Source organism: Dendropsophus ebraccatus, chromosome 15 (genome assembly GCF_027789765.1).
Source record: "Dendropsophus ebraccatus isolate aDenEbr1 chromosome 15, aDenEbr1.pat, whole genome shotgun sequence".
Classification (NCBI taxonomy): Eukaryota; Metazoa; Chordata; class Amphibia; order Anura; family Hylidae; genus Dendropsophus; species Dendropsophus ebraccatus.
The window spans coordinates 47,503,041-47,519,939 of NC_091468.1; the positions used below are offsets into that span (position 1 = coordinate 47,503,041).

The following is a 16,899-nucleotide window of genomic DNA, read 5'->3' on the forward strand; positions in this document are numbered from 1 at the left end:
CCTATTCTTTTTAATATGTTTGTAAGTGACATAGGAGAAGGGTTGATAGGTAAAGTTTGTCTGTTTGCTGACGACACAAAAGTGTGCAATAGGGTGGATATTCCTGGAGGTGTCAGTAATATGGAAAATGATTTAGCTTTGCTAGATACGTGGTCCAAACAGTGGAAATTGAAGTTCAACGTTTCCAAATGTAAAATAATGCACTTGGGGAGGAGGAATCCTCTATCCGAGTATCACATCGGCAGTACTGTGTTGGAAAAGACTTCAGAAGAGAAGGATTTAGGGGTAATGATTTCTGAAAGCCTTAAAATGAGTCACCAGTGCAACCAGGCGGTGGGGAAAGCAAATCGTATGCTGGGGTGTATAGCTAGAGGTATAACCAGTAGGAAGAGGGAGATTGTGATCCCGCTGTATAGAGCTCTGGTGAGGCCACATCTGGAATACTGTGTCCAGTTCTGGAGACCTCACCTAAAAAAGGACATTGATAAAATAGAACGGGTCCAAAGACGAGCTACAAAAATGGTGGAAGGTGTGAGGCATAAACCATATCAGGAAAGACTTAAGGATTTGAATCTGTATAGTCTGGAGGAAAGACGGGAAAGGGGGGACATGATTGAAACCTTTAAGTATGTTAAGGGACTAAATAAGGTTCAAGAGGGGAGTGTTTTTAGTAAAAAACTGAGCTCAAGAACAAGAGGACACAGTGAGAGGTTAGTTGGGGGAAAGATCAGAAGCAATGTAAGAAAATATTATTTTACTGAAAGAGTGGTAGATACCTGGAACAAACTTCCAGCAGAGGTGGTTGGTAAATCTACAATAACAGAATTTAAACACGCCTGGGATAGACATATATCTATCCTAAGATAATAAGGAAGAAAATACTAAAAGGGCGGACTAGATGGACCCAGTGGTCTTTTTCTGCCGACAATCTTCTATGTTTCTACCATCGGGGCTCTGCGATCAGTTCGCAGAGCCCCGATGCACACCGCTAATCAAATGCCGATCGTTCGGGTTCGGATGGACTCGAACCCGAACCTGGTTCGGCTATCTCTATTAATAAGGTATATTGATATTTTTACATTGTGGTTGTGCAGTTTATACATACCCGTTTCCCTTTTGGTTGTTTGCTATTGTTTGTAGCTGGTGGACTAGCACACTCTTTTGGCTTCCTGTGTTGCCAGCTCTAAGCTGGTGTAGATTTTCACAATGATTCACACTTACTAGCAGGCTTAAACCATGATAAATCAGGCACAGTAGGAGACCCTGGCAAGAGAGGCGTACTTTAGAAGAAATCTGCAGCTTTTACCCAAAGTATGCCAGGCGCAGGCTCGACAAATTCCCCCCTAAGAATTGTACAATCTGCTCCACAAATTTTCATGCAAAATATGACCACAGGTTGACATTTGCATGCTACTATATATATTTTCAGATTGTAACTATATAAGTCCATAGGTAAAATCAACAGCATTTCCACAGTGTGTGAATGTATCCTGTCAGCACTGTGTAATGCATAGAGAACAAACTATAGAAGTAATAGGTTTCTGTTTCAGTTAGTAAGTGCGCCCGCTTCTTCGCTTTCTTCATGGGAAGAAGCTGCGGTGGATTGAACACAACTAATAGGTGCTCGACCTCTGGAAGCCTGGTCTCTAGCCTGGGTCTTTAGTCCTCTAACTGTATCTTCATGCTGCTTCCTCCTCCGGAGTGATTGACAGCTGGAGGAAGCAGGGCCTGACGATACAGCCAGAGCGAGGACCGAAGAACAAGATGCCAGATAATAGGCAGTGTGGCTGGTAAGTATACACTGCTTGTGATCTGGAAACTGACAGCACAGATATATACATATCTGTGCTGTCAGTTTCCAGGGCTGCATGAGCGATATAAAGATGGTTCATGCAGCCCATCTGCCCGATTTCTTGTGCCGTGTAAAGGCACCGCAAAGGAGACGCTGATCTCTCTGATCAGCACTCGTTTGTGGCCCCCAAGGCTGAAAAAAACTCTTGGATCCTCCCTTGCAGAATCATTGTTCTCCCCCAAGGCTGGGTTCACACTACGTATAATTCAGTCAGTAAATGTATATTTCAGTCAGTATTGCAACCAAAACCAGGAGTGGATTAAAAACACAGAAAGGATCTGTTCACACAATGTTGAAATTGAGTGGATGGCCGCCATATAGTGGCAAATATTTGCTGTTATTTTAGAACAACGGCTGTTATATTGAAATAATGGCCGTTATTTACTGTTATATGGCGGCCATCCACTCAATTTCAACATTGTGTGAACAGATCCTTTCTGTGTTTTTAATCCACTCCTGGTTTTGGTTGCAATACTGACTGAAATATATGTAGTGTGAACCCAGCCTAAAAGTGCAAATGAAATAGAAGTAGGAAACCAAGTCCTCTGTGGTATTACCCAAGTTTCATAAAATTCTATTATTATCATTTACATTATATAAATTTTTTAGAATACTAATATCCAAACATTCCTGTAACTCACATCATTGCTTAAAGTATACCCTTCACATTAAAAAAAACATTTGACGAGTTGGGCTCAGGTGTTTGGACCTCGACTGATCACTAGAATGTGTGGAGAGAAGCCCGCATCTGAGCACTCGCTCTATGTGCATACAACTGAGATGGTCCCATAGACGTATGGTAAGAGTCCGTTTCTCTGTGCCCATGTAATGACAACGCCTAAAGAAATAGCTGAAGGACAAGTGCAGATTACCCTAAAACAGTCATATATCTAAGGCTCAGTTATTCTCTATGAAAACTTCTCTAGGTGGTAAAAGCCGGTCTATTACTTGCCCTTTTTGGCGGCTGCCAAAAGTATGTGGATGACAAAAACAGGATTCCGATTCGAGGCGACCCTCATATACTTGTAGTTGGAGATCCTGGACTGGGAAAGAGTCAAATGTTACAGGTATGACAGGCTTTCATGCTCTTGCTGTTTGAGCCAACAACTACAATGACATGTACCATGTTAGATAAGGTGTCCAGCAAGGGGATAGGGACACCGCTCTGGCCGCCTTTGCAGAGTGTGAAGTGTCAGAGATTTTATATATATATATATATATATATATATATATATATATATATATATATATATATATATAAATGTTCTTTTTTTAATCCGAAATATTACTGTATAACATCAGTCTGGTAGGTGAAGTTTACCAAACGCCTATTGGTCAGCGTCAGATGTGTATGCTATATATAAAACTCTTTGTATTTTTAGGCTGTGTGTAACGTGGCACCCCGTGGCATTTATGTATGTGGAAACACCACCACCACGTCTGGACTCACCGTCACTTTATCCAGGGACAGTGCAACAGGAGATTTTGGTTTAGAAGCCGGCGCACTTGTTTTGGGAGATCAAGGTATGACTCTTTGAGGCAAATTAAAAATGGTGGCAGTTCACATAACAATGTATTTTGCAGTACAATGCTATTTGGGATGCTCCCATTAATGTAAATATATATGAATTGCTCTGCGGGGGTGATTGACAGGAAAAGAGGCTTCTAACGGGTCTCTTTTCCTGTCAATTAGCCCCGCTGGGTGTGCTGACAGGCAGAGAGCCGTGACTAGTCACAGCTTAGATGACTAGTTTCCGGCTCCCTCTTGCGTGCCGGAATAAAAGAGTTGGTTGCAGCAGCTAACTTTACTACAGGAGATGCATGGTAAAACACATGGTAAAGTCTTTCGGCGCTGCTAGTAGCTTTACCGGGAAAATCTGAGTGATAGGTTCGCTTAAACCCCTTAGCAATATCCACCATTCACTTATGGTGAAAGGTAAAGGAAGTGCATGAAATAGGTTTATATTGGTGTGTATTATATGTAAATGAACCCTACTTACACTCGGACATTTTCCCGCTGTTTACATTCAGGTGTATGTGGAATAGATGAATTCGATAAGATGGGTAACCAGCACCAGGCGTTATTGGAAGCGATGGAACAGCAGAGTATTAGCCTTGCCAAGGCGGGCATTGTCTGCAGCTTACCAGCCAGGACATCTATCATCGCTGCTGCTAACCCAGTGGGAGGACACTACAACAAAGGCAAGACGGTCTCCGAGAACCTCAAGTAAGTCAATAGGTCAAGTTATTAGGGTGGTACCTTTCCCAAAATAATGGGATCATGTGTTATTTTTCATCACGCCTGACTCCTATCTCCACCAACATCATGTGGATGGTTGGGAGATCCCCATATAGGATATACTGACAGCTGAACACTCTGCGAGCTGTGAGTACAGCCGCAGTGTATGGGGACCTTTAGTAAGAGCCTTAAGTGTATGGGGACCTTTACATATTTGAAGGAAGTGGTCTGCATCAGCTAAGCGTTATTCAGCAGCCGGCCACACATCTCAGATAACGTGGGGAGATGTGCTGGCGATGTTGGGTCATCAACCTGTGTTGTCGGGCGTTTAGCTTTAGGGTCCTATTAGGGTACTATTACATGGGCCGATGTAGGCCTGAGAATAACTAAACGAGCGCCGATCTGCTAGATCGGCGCTTGTTTACTGGGCCTATTACACGCCTGATTATCGTTTAACAAGGGCTGCAGGGACATCGTTACCCATGTCCTTGCAGCCCTTGCTTAACTTTATACATTACCTGTCCAGGATGCATGGCTCTTCTTGCGGTCTTCTCCCCGAGTCCCGCACGTTCCAGCTTTAGAGTAGCCTGACCGGCCACTCTGAAGCTGGAGCGTGCGGGACCCGTGGGAGAAGACCGCAAGAGGAGCCCTGCAGCCTGGATAGGTAAGGTATATCGTATAGGTATATTGTATATTATAGGTTCAAACCTATATCAACGATCCTTGATCGGCTGATCGTTGTATTTATTACACGGAGCAATAATCGTCCGATTATCGTTCCGTGTAATAGTACCCTTAGACTAAGCGTTTTTTAATGATTAACGATCGCATACAAGAGCTACCTTAAATCATTCACCATATCATACAGAACGATATTCGTTAGTTATGATCATTACTAGGATCGTTTACTCCATCTGATCCCAGCAAATGAATGGACGTTGTGGAATTACACTGAAAGATTAGCGAACCGATTTGGAATTACAGCGACTGATTAGCGAACTATTAACAATGATTTTAGGTTCATCTCAAAAGATGCGGTCAACGATGCACGCACGATTATTCGATCCTTGCCTGCATTCACACGAAATTATTGTTTAAATTTGAACGATATAACAATTTTTGGCATATAAATCGCCCCGTGGAATAAGGCCCTTAGACCTAGTGGTGATCAGTAGGGGTCCTGGCAGTAAGACCCCAATTCATCAGATACTTCTCCGGTGGATAGATGATACATTTTCATCTTGTGATAACCCTATTAAGCAAAGTATAAGCAAGATCATAAAACACAGTAAGAAATGTGGGATCTTTCCATAAAGCTATAAGCGTCGTTGTTTTTGTCTGCAACTATAATCCTTGTCTGAAGGAAAAGCACAGTAAGAGCGCCATCTACAGGTTTGTTCATGCTCCATCAGGCTTTTATAAGACAACTCATCTGTTGTATAATGAGAGATATTCCACTTATAACACTGTTTAAGCAATATGATGTTTTTTTCACACATTGGAAAAAATCTGACTGTTATTTAGCCTGTCTTAATTTTGATGGCCTTTCTGCTGATATTTTTTTAAGGCTGAACAATCCTTTTATACACAATAGGGGAGATTTATCAAACATGGTGTAAAGTGAAACTGGCTCAGTTGCCCCTAGCAACCAATCAGATGCCACCTTTCATTTTCCAAAGAGTCTGTGAGAAATGAAAGACTGAAGCTGATTGGTTGCTTGGGGTAACTGAGCCAGTTTCACTTTATACCGTGTTTGATAAATCTCCCCCAATGCATTTAAAGGAGAACACCAGACACTTTATTCCCCTGCTCCAGCATTGTAGTCCGCTGTCCTCCACTCCGATTCCTGGTCCCCAGACACTTCTAGGTCTGAGTGGGACCTGAGACGTAACGTTCCAAGCCTGCTCGGCCAGTCAGCGACTGTAGCGGGGTCCCGCCTCTGCAGCTGACTGGTCGAGCGATTCTCACACATCACGTTCCAGGTCCCACTCAGACCTAGAAGCGCACTGGAGCAGGGGAGGTCGGTGCATGTTGTTTTATTCACCCACCTCCTCCATGGCAGTTTTGAGAGAAAAAAAAAAAAGTACTTGCCCAGACTTCTCCTTTAATGTACACTTAACATGCTGTCTAAATCAAGTTTTTTTTTTCTGTATTCTGCATGTATATGTTGGAATACTACCAAAATGGTATCCTAACGTAAAGCACACCTTAGAATAAACTAACTATATCCTACTTGTCGGGAGAAAAGAAAAAAAAAACAAAAGAAAAAAAAACAAAAAAACAAACAAAAACAAAACAAAAACAACTTCTTAATATCTTATCCTATATTCGAAGAACGCTGGTACTAACCGTCATTTCTCCAATATTGCTTCCATCCTTGTACACATTTATTCACAGTATTGTACCCCCGTTTTCCCCTTTGATGCCACAGCTCATGTCCCAACATAGTGCTGGCTACTTCCTTCCACTCTGCTACAGTTGGGGCCTTTGGCGAAATCCAGTTTCTTAAAATCACTAACTGTGCAACAAAGAACAATTTATATATGATTCCTTTTCTAATTTTAGGTGTAAGGTCCACCTCCATCACCCCCAATATTGCACATTCATATTCTTTTTCAACCTTTAACTTAAAAATCTTTGTCATAACTAAAAAAATATCGTGCCAATAAGTTACCACCTTTCGACAAAACCACCAGTGGTGATCTAAATCTGTGTTCATGTCTTCACATCTTATACACTTTTGACTTTTATTTATTTTCCACTTCACCATATCTTTTATTGAATAATATAATCTATGATTTACAAAAAACTGTGTCACCTTATTTGAACTATTAGTGATATGATCCCTTGCAGATTTATACACTTCCTCCCAAAATTCCAGCTCTTTAACCCCTAGTGTTTTTTCCCATTTTTCTTGTGATTTCATTGTAAGTTTCCCATCTTCTAGTGTGCCCAATATTTTATACAATTTTGTGACTCCCCCTCTAGCCTTACCGTCTATCTGGATGACTTGTGTAAACACTTTGGAGCTCATCACCCGCCATTTATTTACATCTGTTACTGTTCTTACTGACATATATAACTGGAGGTATCTTAATTTACACAGCTTCTTATCAGAGGACTTGCATTGGGTCCGAGGGGAGGGGGTGGGGGTGGGATAGGGGGTGCGGTATAGTTAATATAGAATTGTGTACACCATACTATACCTGATAATAAGTAAAAGATTCATGTCTAGGGCTAGGAAAGGAGTAAATGTTATTGAACTAAGATAATGGATGATTATATGTTATATTTGTAACCGGAGAAGGAAGAACCAGGGTGGCTTGTTAACCTTATGTTGATAATGGGTGAAAGGATGGGTTGTAGGTGGGGCCGTGGATCTGGACACAATCGGGAGAGAGGTAAAGGTAAACGACTGATTATAAGATTTGAGGGATTGCCTCAGTTGTTTTTAAGGCCAGCTCTGCTCTTCTTTAAGTCTCAGTAGTTAAATTATAAATATTTATTTAATTAATTCTTATTTATTATATATTTTTTATTCATTTAGTTTTTTTTTTTTTTTTTCTCAGTATTCTTTACGATTATTATTATTATTTAAGTTTTAATTTTTTATTTGATGTCACTTATTTATTTATTTTTATAACACCTGAGGTGTGGAGGGATGATTTGGAATGGAAGCTGACGGGGGGACCATAATTTATCATGATAAATGGTGGATGAGGCCTTTCCGGGAGTTTAGTTGAGTGTATGGAGCACTGGTGGTCTACCTGAGTGGGCTTTCCTGTGTTCCAGGAAGGAAAGGTTGGTGGGAAGGGCTCTGCTGGGCAGAACGGCTCAGGAGATGGGGCGGTTCGGCCAGAGAAGGTACCCTGAATGGATGGAATTACCAGGTGGATAAAGAACAGAAGTATATCTCTGTATTTTAGTAGTCTCATTTATTTTTAGTTTAATTATTTATTTATTTTGTTGTCTGTTTTCTTTTCCTTCTGTGTTTATTTTATTTATTTATTTTTTCCCCTTTTTCTTTCCTCTTCTTTGGGGGGTGAAATGTAGGCAAGGGGAGCGGAGCTCTGTTGAGGGACAACCGAGTCTGTTGGCTAAGTGTTGACTTTATAATTTTTCAATTAAGTTAGTTTGTTGTGCTCTCCCGACAGTGTCTGGATTCTGCGGTTAGTATAGTGGTAAGATATAGTGGTGGTGTTAGTAAACTGGGATATATTGTTGGTAAGGGGAAGATTTTAGATAGTTCCTGGTAAAGGGATGGATTGAGCCCCCTGGTGAAATCCCCTCCGGATTATATTGCTGTTTGGTTATGGTTTATTATGGATGGTAATGAACTAGACCGGGTATATTTAGCGGATGGAGATAGTATGGGGTAGGATGTAGATTATTGAGGTTTTAACATGATTTTGTGCTATGAAAATTTAATAAAGTTTATAATAAAAAAAAACAAACTATATCCTACTTGTGACTACATTTCTACGGTTTACACTTTTTATATTTTGGACATATTACATATGGTATAGTTGGGATAACCCTATGGCTATGTCAAAGTGAATGATGGAAGACCTTTTTATTGGTATCTTGGTTTGTACCCGTGGTATGTTCCTGGTGTGTTCTATCCCAGGCAGCTTCATCTATAATATGTTTGTAGGAATTGTGTAATAACCCATAAGATGACTATATTTGCAGACTACAATTAACATGGCGCTGGTTTCTCCTAACAGAATGGGAAGCGCTCTACTGTCACGCTTTGACTTGGTGTTCATCCTGCTTGATACACCAAATGAAGACCATGATCATCTACTGTCAGAACATGTCATGGCCATGAGGTCTGGGCCAAAGGGGGCCATAAGCAGCACTATTGTGACACGCGCGGACACACAGGAGTCCAACATCTCTGTCCTGGAAGTGGCGTCTGACAGGCCGCTAAAAGAACGATTAAAGGTATTGCTCTTTTTCACCCTTTTAAGTAGGTGCTGATGTTTCAACAAATGTACAAGCGAATATAAGAAACTTTCCAAGGGATGACTGATTACTTTGGCTTATTCCAGGTCCGTCCTAGGGAACATATTGATGCGATCCCACATCAGCTGTTACGAAAATACATTGGTTATGCTCGACAGTACGTGCAGCCAAAACTGTCCCCGGACGCAGCCGAGATCCTGCAGAGCTTCTACCTGGAACTTCGGAAACAGAACCAGGGCATAGACAGCACCCCTATCACCACAAGACAGCTGGAGTCCTTAATACGCTTAACAGAGGTACAGAATCACTATACAGAAGTCCATATCCAACTAGCCATTATTTCTGCTTTACAATTCCAGGTATGAGCTGAGTACAATAGTTGTTCAATATAAGTTGTATTTTGTATAGTCTGTAGTAGCAAGAAGATGGCAGACCAAACTGAATGCTGGAACTCATATGGCATATTGTGCTGGGAATGCTGGCAGTTCTTATGCCTGTAAGAGCATGTATAGATGTTACAGATAGTCTGCGCTAATATAGTATAACTCATCCTTATTGTACCCAGGCCCGGGCAAGGTTAGAGCTGAGGGAGGAGGCCACCCGGGAGGACGCTGAAGACGTTATCCAGATAATGAAATACAGGTAATTCACCTTCACAACAACAAATTCTGTCATTCTGACCCCCTACACATTTTTTTGTTTTGGGGTCTTAGTTCTGTACTTCCTGGTTGAGTAGTTGCTCAGTACTACAAGTCACAAAATGCATTGCCTTTGTGCAGCTGTTTATCACAGTCCCGCCCTGCCTTCTCCCCTCCCCCAGCACTCCGCCTATAGATGCTGCAGAACATCTCATTTCACTGCAGACTATTGCACAGTCAGTGAGGTTACAGCACCTGCTGCTTCACTCAGCACAAAACAGCATGCTGTAATCATACCTCACTCTCCCCAAAGCTGTGTTCACACATGGCATTTTTGTTGCCTTTTGGCTGTGATTTTTCCACTGTTTTGTTGCGAGTTGCATATTTGTTATAAAATAACTCATTCTTTTCTACATTCGCTGGAAAATCTGCAGTGAAATGAGATGTTCTGAAACAGCTGTGGACAGAGGGTGCTGGGGGAGGGGACTAGGCAGGGTGGGAGGACAGTGAAGAGCAGCTGAGGGAAAGTAACGCATCCTTGGACTTCAGAGAATAATGCATTGTCTACAACAGGGGTGGGGAACCTCCGGCCCGCGGGCCGCATCCGGCCCCTGAGACCTCCCGATGCGGCCCGCAGCTCCCCTGTGATGCTCGCCGCTCTGCTGGGGAAGAAGCCGGCATACACCGCATCCTCCGGTGTCTGTGACAGCTGGCGGACACCGGAGGATGCTGTCTGTGCCGGCTTCTTCCCCAGCAGAGCGGCGCGTGTCTTTAGTCTCTTGCGGGCCGCGCGCGATGACGTCATTTCATCGCGCGCCGCCTGCAGGAGAAGACCGGCACAGAGGACCTGGGAGAGAAGAGGACCTGGACTGCGTGGGAGCGGAGGTAAGGTGAGTGGGATGTTTATTTTTTTATTTGGGGGTTAACTAGGATCCCAGGGACATGATTGATGGGGGGGGGACAACTAGGCTACCAGGGACATGACTGATGGGGGGGACAACTAGGCTACCAGGGACATGACTGATGGGGGGGACAACTAGGCTACCAGGGACATGACTGATGGGGGGGGGGGATAACTAGGCTACCAGGGACATGACTGATGGGGGGGGGGGAGACAACTAGGCTACCAGGGACATGACTGATGGGGGGGACAACTAGGCTACCAGGGACATGACTGATGGGGGGGGGGGACAACTAGGCTACCAGGGACATGACTGATGGGGGGGACAACTAGGCTACCAGGGACATGACTGATGGGGGGGGGGACAACTAGGCTACCAGGGACATGACTGATGGGGGGGGACAACTAGGCTACCAGGGACATGCCTGATGGGGGGGGGGATAACTAGGCTACCAGAGACATGTCTGATGGGGGGGGGGATAACTAGGCTACCAGGGACATGCCTGATGGGGGAGGAATAACTAGGCTACCAGGGACATAACTGATGGGGGGGGGGACAACTAGGCTACCAGGGACATGCCTGATGGGGGGGGGGGAATAACTAGGCTACCAGGGACATGCCTGATGGGGGGGGGGGACAACTAGGCCACCAGGGACATGACTGATGGGGGGGACAACTAGGCTACCAGGGACATGACTGATGGGGGGGACAACTAGGCTACCAGAGACATGACTGATGGGGGGGGGACAACTAGGCTACCAGGGACATGACTGATGGGGGGGGGGGGAAAACTAGGCCACCAGGGACATGACTGATGGGGGAGACAACTAGGCTACCAGAGACATGACTGATGGGGGGGGAATAACTAGGCTACCAGGGACATGACTGAGGGGGGGGGAATAACTAGGCTACCAGGGACATGCCTGATGGGGGTTAACTAGGCTACCAGGGACATGACTTGGGGGTTAACTAGACTACAAGGGGCATCACTGGGGGTTAACTACAATAGCAGGGGCACTAGGGGAACAATACTATGCCTTGTCCTGGGTGCTGCAAACCCCCGCTACTAACTGCCGCGCACGGTATGCGGCCCTCGAATGATTTTATTAATGCCCGACCGGCCCTCGACATGGAAAAGGTTCCCCACCCCTGGTCTACAAAGAAAGGGAGAAGCTGTAGACAACACTTATTTTGTAGTTCTGCTGTTTTCCATTTCCAAGCTGTATATATTATAACATATATCTTGGGGTGATAGTTTTGTTGAAATACAATTTTCTTATAAGGAATACTCCTTTAACCCCTTAACGATCGCGGGCGTAAGTGTACGCCCCCAAAACCCGTGCCTTTACGCAAATGGGCGTACATTTACGCCCGCGGTTTCCCCGATCGCTGCGTGTACACACGCAGCGATCGGGGAAGATGGCCTGGTATAATGTATAGCAGGCCATCCCTGCTTGTCGGCACGGGGGGTGATTAACCCCTCCTGTGCTGACGATCGCCGCTATTGGCTGATCAAATCAGATCAGCCAATGGCGGCGATCTGCAGCTTTCCGGGTCATCGGTGACCCGATGGCCGGGAAACCAATGGCGGTCGGTGCTGTCCGAGAACGGCACCGACCGCCATTACTGTTAAAAGTAATGGTGGCCATGGTGCCACGTCCCGATATAAGTCCCCAAAAAGTGTTAAATGCCTGCTGTGGACACCTCAGCTAGGTAGCTGAGGTGTCCAGAGCAGGTATTGACCCATACTCACCGGATCCAGCGTCCCGATCGCGTCTTCCGGGTCCCGATCGCGTCGGCGTCTTTGTCTTTTTCCGGCGGTCCCCATCAACAATCATCGGCTCCAGCGTCGTGAAACTTCGGCTTTTTCCGGAATTTGCATTCTACTGCCCCCTAGCGGCTGATAAGTGTATATAATACACATATCAGTAGCTATAGGGTTGAAGAAAGTTTTTTTTTTTTTTCCCGCACCCTATCGCCGCTGAGTGCTGATCAGCATTGCACGTAAGTGCGCCGCTGATCAGCAACTCCTCCTTTTTGGCGTAGGGTGTTTTTTTCCTATATCCTACTGCCACGGTCTGCTTATAAGTGCCGCACATAAGTGCAGCATTTATCGGCAACTCCTTTCTTGGCGTAGGTTTTTTTTTTTATACTTAATGTTAAAAAAACATGTAAAAAACACCATTACACTACATGGAATAAAGTTTTACACTACACCACTACACATTTACATACCCCATATACTAGTCCCCGTATAAAGATGGCCCCCAGGGTGTTTTCGGCGTCGGACGCATACGTTATTATTGCCTCCGACACTGAAACAGCCAGTGAGGATGAATGGGGGGATCCTTCTTTCCTCCATTCATCCTCATCATCCAGTGACATGTCTGGGGGTAGCGTAGCGTACGCTGCCCCCCAGACACGTCTTTTCCGCCAGTACCGTCCCAATAAGAGATGACGGTATGGCGTTAAATTCTACAAATTCCGTGAGAGTACCTCAGGGTACACTTACAGATTTAGGGTACGTGCACACTGCGGAATGGCAAGGATAACCCTTTGTGCATTGCGCAGCTGGCACCCACCGGCGGACTGATGTGGGCGCGCGTCTCCACCCGTGTCATAGACTCTATCCTATGCATGGGCGGATTCCATCATCCGTCATTCCATCAACACGTTGGACGGAGAGCGGAATCCGCACGTGCATAGAATGGAGTGTGACACAAGCGGAGACGCGCGCCTCCATCAGTCTGCCGGTGGGTGCCAGCTGCGGAATGCACAAAGGGTTATCCTTCGCCTTTCCGCAGTGTGCACGTACCCTTAGAGTGTATGAAGGAAGGGACACCCGAATCCAGCCCCCAGATGCCCCCCCATCCTCGGAGTTAGTGGGGAGATCGTTTGGGAACTGATCTTCCCACTGCTGGATAAAGGTCACCTCCTGTACGGGGATAACATTTATACCAGCGCCCCCTCTTCTGATCCCTCGCTGCCCGAGCTACTGTAGCTTGCGGCACGATCCAAAAATATCAGAAGCAGTAACAGAGCCCTAATATTTAGCAGCCATGGAGCGGACCCAGCGCTTCTGGATATGAAGGACCCCGTATGGCACCAGGGCAACGTTTTCCAGGTGACGTCCCCCACACTGGAGAACGGGAGACCCAAGAAGAAGTGCAGAGTGTGGCGTAACAGGGGGATCAGGAAGGACACCATTTACCAGTGTGACACCTGTCCTGATCACCCCGGCCTCTGCATACTGGATCGCTTCAAGGCGCACCACACGTTGTCGGAGTTCTACATTATCTAAATTCTGTCCCTTATTCCTATTTCAGGGGTCACGTTGATCCAGGGATTATTCTGATCGCCATTAAGGAGTCGGGAAGGAATTTTTTCCCAGTGATGAGGCTACTGTTGTCTGCCTCACAAGGGTTTTTTTTGCCTTCCTCTGGATCAACACAGGTTGAATTTGATGGACACCTGTCATTTCCAACCTTATAAACTAATAATTGGCCTAATACCCCAAAATAAATTAATATTGTCCCTTTTCACCAGCTAAATAGATATGGCCGCCATTCCCATTAGAGGATGCCATGATGCAATTACAAAGCCTCTGTGCTGCCAGGACAGTAGAAACCCCCCACAAGTGACCCCATTCTGGAAACTACACCCCATAAGGAATCTAACAAGGGGGGCAGCGGGGATATGGCACCCTGGTGACGGCCACATTTGTGCCGTGAAAATGAAAAAAAATAGATTTTTTTATTTTCACACCACATGTTCTACATATGTGCCTGTTACCAGTGGGGTCCATATGCTCACTGTACCCCTTGTTAGATTCCTTATGGGGTGTAGTTTCCAGAATGGGGTCACTTGTGGGGGGTTTCTACTGTCCTGGCAGCACAGGAGCTTTGTAATTGCGACATGGCCTCCATCCTCCATTCTAGCCTCTAAATGGCGCTCTGTCCCTTTGGTGGCTTGCCCTCTGCCCATATGGAACATTATGTCCACATGTGGGGTATTTTCGTACTCAGGGGAAATTACCCTACACGTTTTGCGTTCATTTCCTTTTTTAACCCCCTGTGGAAATGGAAAAAATCAAGGCTAGACCAACATTTAGAGTAAAAAAATGTTAATTTTTATATTAAATCATTGATCTTGTCTTGATTTTTTCATTTTAAAAAGGGGTTACAAGATAAAGAAAAACACAAAATGTGTACAGCAATTTCCCCTGAGTACGGAAATACCCCACATGTGGACATAAAGCGCCATGCGGGTGCAGGGTAAGCCTCCGAAGGGAAGGAGCGCCATTTGGTTTTTGGAGGCTGGATTTGGCTGGAATGGATTTCGAGGGCCATGTTTCATTTAAAAGGCCCCTGTGTTGCCTCCCACAAGTGACCCCATTATGGAAACTACACCCCTCAAGGAATGTAACAAGGGGTGTAGTGAGCATATGGACCCCACTGGTGACGGGCACAAATGTGGAACAATGTGGCGTGAAAATGAAATATTACATTTTTTACACTATAATGTTAGTCTAGCCTTGATTTTTTTTCATTTTCACAAGGGGTTAAAAGATAAAAAAAACACACAAAATGTGTAGAGCAATTTCCCCCGAGTCCGTAAATACCCCACATGTGGACATAAAGCGCCATGTGGGCGCAGGGCAAGCCTCCGAAGGGAAGGAGCGCCATTTGGATTTTGGATTTGGCCGGAATGGATGATGAACGCCATGTCGCATTTACAGAGCCCTCGTGCTGCCAAAACACTGGAACCCTCCAAAAGTGACCCCATTCTGGAAACTGCACCCCTCAGGGAATCTAACAAGGGGTGCAATGAGGATATGGACCCCTTGATGACGGGCACATTTGTGCCGTGAAAGTGAAAAATTGAAAATTTTCTCTTTCACGTCATTGTTCCACATTTGTGTCCGTCACTAGTGGGGTCCATATGCTCAGTGCACCCCTTGTTAGATTCCTTGAGGGGTGTAGTTTCCAGAATGGGGTCACTTGTGGGGGGTTTCCAGTGTTTTGGCAGCACGATCGCTTTGTAAAAGCGACATAACCCTTGAAATCCTTTCCAGTGAAATTCAGCTTCCAAAAGCCAATTGGCGCTCCTTCCCTTTGGAGGCTCGTGCTGCGCCCGCTTTGCACTTTATGTCCACATGTGGGGTATTTCCGTACTTGGGAGAAACTGCGCTACACAGTTTTTGGGGTTTTATTCCTTTTATCCCTTTGTGAAAATGAAAAATTTGATGGCTAGAACAACGTTTTAGTGTAAAAAATAAATGTTTCTTTTTTCACGCCACATTGTTCTGAAAATCTGTGAAGCACCTGTGGGGTCCTGATGCTCACCGCACCCCTTGTTACATTCCTTGAGGGGTGTAGTTTTCTAAATGGTGTCCCTTTAGGGGTGTTTTTTAGGTTTTGGCACCCCAGAGCCTCTGCCAACCTGAAGTGGTACAGTCAAAAATGACCAAATATAACGGAGGCGTTGAAATTCACTAGGCGCTCCTTTGTATCTGAGGCTTGTGGTTGTGTCAAATAGCGCAATAGGGCCACATATGGGGTATTTCTATAAACTGCAGAAACGGGGCAATCAATATTGGGATGCATTTCTCTGCTAATAGGTTTCTATCATTATGAAAGATATTGGATTACATTAAAATCTCTGCACAGAAAATTAAAATTTTCAAATATCTTACACACTTAGCTTTTATTTCTGTGACTCCCCTAAAGGGTTAAAAAAACGTTCTGGGTATGCTTTTGCAGAGTTTGGGGGGTGCAGTTTCTGAAATGGGGTGCTTTGTGGGGCTTTCTAACATACAGTCCCCTAAAATACACTTTAAACCTGAACAGGTCCCTAAAAATATCTGATTTTGAAATTTTACTGAAAATTTGCTGCTAATGTTTTAAGCTTTCTATTGTCTAAAAAAAAAATGATAGTTTAATAAAAGCTACCAACATAAAGTAGACATGTTGCTAATGCTATTTAATATATAATTTATGTGGCATAACCATTTTCTGTATAAGCAGAAAAGTTTCAAAGTTGGAAAAATGCATTTTTTCACAATTTTTCATGTTATTTTGGTTTTTTTTTCATAAAGATTTGTTAAAAGTATCGACTCCAATTTACCAGAAATGTAAAGTACAATATGTCACGAGAAAACAGTCTCAGAATCAGCCGGATAGGTAAAAGCATCCCGAAGTTATTAATGAATAAAGTGACACAGGTCATATTCATAAAATTTGCTCCGGTCCTTAAGGCCATTTTAGGCCCGGTCCTTAAGGGGTTAAATGGGGGTGATGG

At 44.5% G+C, this 16,899-nt stretch overlaps 1 protein-coding gene across 3 annotated transcripts in view; it reads left to right on the plus strand.

Annotated features, from left to right (window-relative positions):
• MCM8 (minichromosome maintenance 8 homologous recombination repair factor) overlaps positions 1–16,899 on the plus strand; it is a 37,045-nt gene that overhangs the window by 18,366 nt on the left and 1,780 nt on the right. For all 3 annotated transcript variants that reach the window (XM_069955607.1, XM_069955605.1, XM_069955606.1), the window contains exons 12-17: positions 2,779–2,919; positions 3,235–3,376; positions 3,884–4,079; positions 8,819–9,038; positions 9,146–9,355; positions 9,625–9,701. In XM_069955607.1, coding sequence (XP_069811708.1) covers positions 2,779–2,919; positions 3,235–3,376; positions 3,884–4,079; positions 8,819–9,038; positions 9,146–9,355; positions 9,625–9,701 — 986 coding nt within the window. The remainder of the gene's footprint in view (positions 1–2,778; positions 2,920–3,234; positions 3,377–3,883; positions 4,080–8,818; positions 9,039–9,145; positions 9,356–9,624; positions 9,702–16,899) is intronic.